Source organism: Pygoscelis adeliae, unplaced genomic scaffold, assembly GCF_000699105.1.
Source record: "Pygoscelis adeliae isolate BGI_AS28 unplaced genomic scaffold, ASM69910v1 Scaffold155, whole genome shotgun sequence".
Classification (NCBI taxonomy): Eukaryota; Metazoa; Chordata; class Aves; order Sphenisciformes; family Spheniscidae; genus Pygoscelis; species Pygoscelis adeliae.
In genome coordinates, this window is record NW_008824932.1 from 3,365,351 (window position 1) to 3,371,584 (window position 6,234).

The window sequence follows — 6,234 nt, forward strand, 5'->3', positions numbered from 1 at the left end:
AAGTTACTGATTCTTGACCTAAATATATAGGTATACTGAAGTATCTTTGCTAAAGGAGTAATTCCTACCACGTCGTTAACTGGCTTCAGTAAATGTGGTTCTCAAAAATCACCCACAGTTTCTTTTGCATTCAGAGGAAACCCATGTTTAGAAACAATGCAAAAAAATCTAGACCAATTTATTCTTTTTAAGCCATTAAAGTCTTCTGGAATCACTTGTGTGACGGCAAAAGGATCCACAAGAACTGGTTCACACTGCTGATAGATACACTGGGCTTAAGACCTAGGTGAAAAGTTCCCTACTGTGACCACATAAAATGGAGTACAAAGCAGACTGTTGCAGTTACCAGTTTACAAAATAATTTCTCACACGCTTCTTTTAGCTGAATGTCTGATGAACAATGTTTATGTATGCAAACAAAACGCTTTCCTAACAAAGGTTCCTGTCGCAAGGAACCTTTCTTGAGTTCTAGAAGGGTATGAGAAGCTAAATGCAGAGGTTTGCAGTGGGACTTTTACATCCTCTTGATGAGGATGAGAAAAGAGGAGCACCAGCAGGCTGGGGAGGGAGCCAAAAATTTGGCTGCATTTAAACTGAAAGAAGGAAAGACGACTATATGAAATGATAAGTGAAACAATTTTAAGAAAACAGAATAATCCTTATTACACATCAACGTTTCTGTTAGACACTCTGACTCACACACAAAATAGCAGCGACAGTATAAACTAGTCATAAGTTATCTTACCATTGATGATTGGTGGCATGGACAGAACAACACCGTTGCTGTCATAAATGACAGGATAAAGCGGCTTGTTTTCAATTAGGTGTAAATAGTGCCGAAGGTGGCTGTCAGTCTGGAGAAACAAAGCATAACATCAATTTCACATTAGCTCACTCGTGAACTTCCATGGTGCCACAATCCTTTACTGAGAGATTAATGGGAGTTTTGAAAGAGGGAAGGATTGGGCTTAGGGCTAGGTACTTCACTAGCAAAAGCTGTTTACTCTCAGAAGGGGAAAACTTTGAAATAAGAGAACTGGATTTTTGGTTTTCTTCAGCAGTGTTAAAAATTATTTCTTTAAGGATTCTCTCAAAGATGCATAGGCCATGCTGTCCAAACGATGCCTTTGTTTACCTTTCATTGCCAAACCCATGGGCACACATCCTTAGTTTATAGGACTTTCCTTAGAAGTGATAAAAATTAGCACTACAGTACTTTAAGTTATAAATTGCTGAATACTGACGCATTTATGCTTAAATTTGATTCAAAATCTACATCTGTTCCAATGACATAGGTATATGCTGTACCAAAACCATCGTTTACTTTTAGTCTCTCTGATACCCCTTGTTTCCTAGCTCTCTTACTCATCTTTAGTCAGAGATCTTTGAGGATTTATTTATCTCTATGACCAGTATGTGTGCTCCAGCAGGGCTGCATATTGTAATGACAGTGATAATAGTATCACTTTCAAATGCTGACATTTAAAGTGGTCCACATAAACATCGTAAAATTAGACCTGACAGAATCTTTTCCTAGCTTTTACCTGGTTTCATCAGGTTGCTGGGCCAAGAGCAGTGCCAGTCTTAACTTGAGCCTTTTACACAGCTACGCTTGCCTAATATGTAGTTGGGTAAATAACTGAACGTTTTCCCCAAGTAAATTGGACAAATTAAAGAAACGTTAAAAAATCTGATCTTACTTACCCCAAGCTTTTCTCAGCTTTATACACTGAGTATCTTACCAGTGTAGAAGATAAATATACAACCCTTTTACAGTATTATTAAGAGCATCATGAAAAGCAGTCTTTGTGTTGATAAATCGGAGGGTTAATATCAAACTCACTATTCTAAGAGTTATGCTTAGCTACAGAACACCATGATGTATCTTTCATGGAAAATAAAAATAAAGTATCACCGTGCATTTCTCATGAATAAGCAAAATGTGGAATGTTCTCTGGCTGAAGCTACAGAAGATAACTGTGTTTTATTTGTAAGGACAACTCTTAACAACAAGGATATGAGAGACGTTGAGCCTTGGAAATTTATCTTCCTGCATTTAGTGCAACAAGTCTGAAAAATCCCACTTACCCTATACAGATCCATAATTTGTGAAGCTGTGTACTCCTGGGATTGATTCAAGGGCTTGAATTTAATTTCGGAAGGTGCTTTAGCTGTAAAAGTAAATGGACCAGAGATGGTGTCCAAGTCATGGGTACCTATTGCTACTAACGCTCTTCTCCTAGAAAGAAGGCAAAATAGAGATTTTACTAGCAATATTTGGAGTTCCTTTGAGATAATATCTCACGATGCTCTATACTCCTATGCATTCATAGAACTTACTGAAAAAGCAGAAGGGCAATTTTGAGAAGCCTAGAAATTATTTTCATGGATAACATCTTAATGAATGTTAACAACATTCATTGTTGTTAAAGGCAAATCCAATGGCACTGTTGCAAAACGCTTCTTTCTCAACTGTTGTAGGAGCTGTAACAGCTATTTATGTTGAAAAATATTTTCTTGCCTGTTTCTGCCTGCTCTCAATAAGAAGGATCAAGAAAGCTGCTATAAAACATTTTCCTTAGCATAAAAATAAATATAATGCCTCTCTGCAACAGGGATGGGCAGTCTTAACATACACATAGACGCTATACGCTACTTTAAATTTAAGCACTAACCTGCAAATATTTTGGTGTAGTTTTTCTTGGAGGTCAATGAAACTATCATAACGTTCCTTGGTAAAAGTTATATTACGAAGGACTGCAGCTACAGCATGAGGACGGACTTGGACAGTCTGCAATTTACCACAGCAACACATTATAAATTTCAAGTACACAGAACATACGAAACTAAAACTGATTAAAAGTGCACTTTTTGTGACAAAATCCTCTTTTGTAAAGTAGTAATCAAAAGGAAAATTCAAGGAAAGACACCAGAATCCTAAAGGGGAAAAAAACCCCAAACAAACCCAACTCCAGGTCTGGTAGAGACAAGGAAGTTTCCAATATGCTGTGTAATGGCCCAGAAGGTCAATGCAATGTGAGCATCTGAAACTTTGATTTGATTTGCTACTAGGTTCACCCAAAACAATTAGTCTATTGTTCCCCCGCCCTCCCCTTCCCTAAAAGTAAATCACAATGAGTAGAGATAATTAAATTTCTTTAGCTCTTGTTCTGCAAATAAGATTTCCAGCCTCACTGCTCTTCTAAAATTGGTACCGATACCTATCTTGCTGGTTCAGAAACTCTCAACAAATTTACAAAGGTGCAGTCAGCACTTTTACCTCTTCAGTGATAATCAGCCTCTGACCTTCACCCTGAGCTGGTATTATCTTTTCGTACCTAGGGAGATTTATCCTAGAATAAAACCAGAAATAAGTCTGTAACTGAAAGAAAGACAGTTCCCCAAATGCAGAAAACTTTAGAAATGTAGCAACAATTATATGTAGAAAACTTTCTTAGTAACATTTCTTGGCATGTAAATTAGCTTACTGTTTAAAACTTGTTTTCTATGGGATGGTAAACAGATTACTGAACTAGAAAGGAAGGACTCAAGAAGATAAAGTCATAGCGGAAAAGTGAAATAAATGATTTGTTTTGGTATTTATTACAGAGGATCACAAGGAAGGTCCTCTGCAGGCATTCTTTACAGAGGGCAAGTCTCAAATGGAACAGCAGTTGAAAAATTTTTAGAACAGATCCAAAACCCAGTAACATTCTAGTCTATTTTTTTTTTAAAATATACAATAGATCCTCTCCAGAGGAACATCTGACGAATCTGATCTACACATGAGATCGTACTCAAAATCCAAGCAAGTGGCAAGTTTGTTTATTGACCAGAAATGGACTCGTATTTAAACAAATAACAAACCACACAAAACCCTCACAACTCTGCATTACCTTTCTTTAAAGACCTGCAGCCCTCGGACCAACCCTTCAAGGCAAAGAAGATCGTAACGGTTGGCGGGAACATCAATTTTATAGAGAACGGTATCAGATGCGCCCTTTGCCTTTTCTTCACCTTTTTCTTTACTTATAATGTCTTTCTCAGATGTCTGAAATTAAGCAAAAATGTCTTTTTAACCTGAAATATCTCAACATTGACAGGAGTATGATAGTGAGATAATACAATAGGAAAAACTGTATTAATTAAAAGTTTAAAGGTGTAATTTGGATTTATACAGCAAATGGACACACCAAATACCAGAAATGATGTAAAATCTAAATCTTTCTCAGACTCGGAGATTGTAATGCAGTATACCAAAAGAAAAATTCACTATTAGAATTTGAAAAAGAGATTATAGAAGCAAGAGTCTGCAGGCTAGCAGATCCCAGTAGAGAACTGAGACCTTACTTTGGCAATAGATTGGCAAATGACTTGTCATATCAAGTCTATTCTGAAATAAAGCATAACTTATGATGTTCAGATGTCTTTTGATAAACGTCATTAAAAGATCAGTTAATTCAAATTAAAAAGCAAAACTAAAACAGGTCTACCTGAACAAGATTTACATGGGTACAGTTAACAGGGCCAGCAAATTTTCACAAGTACAGAATCTAAATCAAAACTTTAAATATAAATTAGTTACAACTTAGGTAACAATGTCCAGGACAAATACAGTTTTGTGGACATTGCACAGAAGAATGCATACAAAACAAAACCAAACAGATCTTGTAAAATATGTTCAATACATGGTCTGTGGCCATATTTATGCTGCTAAATAAAATGGGGCCAGAGACTGAAGACCAAGTGGCACAGACTGCCGACCTCCACGAAGCATAGTGTCTCTCACTTCCAAGACGGTAATTTTTGTATGTCTGTTTTTCTTTTCAGATTCAAACCACCTGTGTTAATACAGTCTATCACAACAGTATTTTATAACAGGAACCTAAAGGTATGTGTTACATGTTCTGCCCTGCGGTATGGAGATGCGTGAGGATGTTTCAGGATGAAAAACCCACTGCGGTACTGCTGGAAGACTGCATAGGCCAAGGGGACCTTCAAGTCTTGTCCACACTGCTTTTTGTGGATACCTGGGGCCTGGCATCCTCCAAACCTTGCCCAGACATTTTCCTGGTACGTGCTAGAGGGCATCGGCCAACACGGTACCAGGGAATATGCTAGAAATAATGCAGTACAAACTCTTCCCAAATATAAATGCTGTCAGTACTGAAAAAGTAACAAATAAAAACATTACTTACAATTTCATCAAGCTCCAAACCAAACTCAAAGCAAAGCTCATTGAATTCTTCATCAGCTGTCAAGAAAGAAGGTGAATTTTGGTTAATAAGCAGACCTCAAACTTTTAAAGTAATTTTTTTGTGTTTGTTTTGAATGTTTTCAAACAAGATAACAAATGTTATTTTAAAAAAAAAAGGGTGAAAGTAATTTAAAGAATTTTGCTTATATTTGCATCTGAGTAGCAGTTTCTTTAGTACATATTGTGTTTATTGACACGTTATTCTTACAGTCACAGCAAGGGCTTCTGAGCCTCGGAGCCTAGCTTTACTACCAGCTCCTCAGCCAAGTTTGCCAGAGTAACTCTGGCCTGAACAGGTAATGACAACAGGAGGGAGCAATTGGACACCTTCTGCCAACAGCTACTTTTTTAATCAGCCAGCTTGTCACACAGAGGTTGCAACAACTGCGTTGTGACACGCGAGTAACACAACCCTGATCCGAAAGTGGAGGTTTGCACCCGTGCGTCTTAAGAGCCCACCAACTCCAGTGTGGGCCAGATAAACTGCTGCACGTCCCTAAAAAACGCTCTTTCGGCGAAGCAAACAGTTCTGAAGTCACATTTCTAAAGAGCCGGGGAAGGACTGAAGGAGAGCACGGTATTAGTGGTTTGCTTTGCCTGCTCCCACCTCTTCCCTCCCCCTTTTGATTTAACCAGTTCCTGAAACAGACGGCGAAACTCCCACCGGGAATCGCGATTTGGAAACGCGTGGTTCCGATTTCCTGAGTGATTTGGACTCGACCAGCATGTATCTGGGCAGAAGGCGGAGGGCTCCAGCAAGAACAGGCGGCTTTGGCGCGCCGCGGGCTTGTGAAGAGCGGACGGCTGGGCGGCAGCCCTGATGCAGACGCCGCTGTTGGCCCGAAGCCTGGCCTTCCCCCCGGGGGTTAGTCCAGCTCCGCGGAGGCGGGATAAGCAACGAGCGAAGGGGTGCCGTCGGTGGACGGCCGGACTGCCCCATCTCCGCCCCCCGTCAGGGGTCTGCCCGGGCCGGGGCG

The 6,234-nt window shown here is 39.4% G+C and overlaps 1 protein-coding gene across 1 annotated transcript in view; it reads right to left on the reverse strand.

Moving 5' to 3' along the window:
- The window catches only part of FARSB (phenylalanyl-tRNA synthetase, beta subunit), a 41,476-nt gene extending 35,279 nt beyond the window's left edge, over positions 1-6,197 (reverse strand). The window contains exons 1-7 of the mRNA XM_009325110.1: positions 5,891-6,197; positions 5,199-5,254; positions 3,897-4,051; positions 3,281-3,353; positions 2,676-2,791; positions 2,089-2,239; positions 746-854 (exon numbers count right to left, since the gene is read on the reverse strand). Of these exons, the coding sequence (XP_009323385.1) occupies positions 746-854; positions 2,089-2,239; positions 2,676-2,791; positions 3,281-3,353; positions 3,897-4,051; positions 5,199-5,254; positions 5,891-6,197 (967 nt within the window). The remainder of the gene's footprint in view (positions 1-745; positions 855-2,088; positions 2,240-2,675; positions 2,792-3,280; positions 3,354-3,896; positions 4,052-5,198; positions 5,255-5,890) is intronic.
- Between the last annotated feature and the right edge of the window lie 37 nt (positions 6,198-6,234).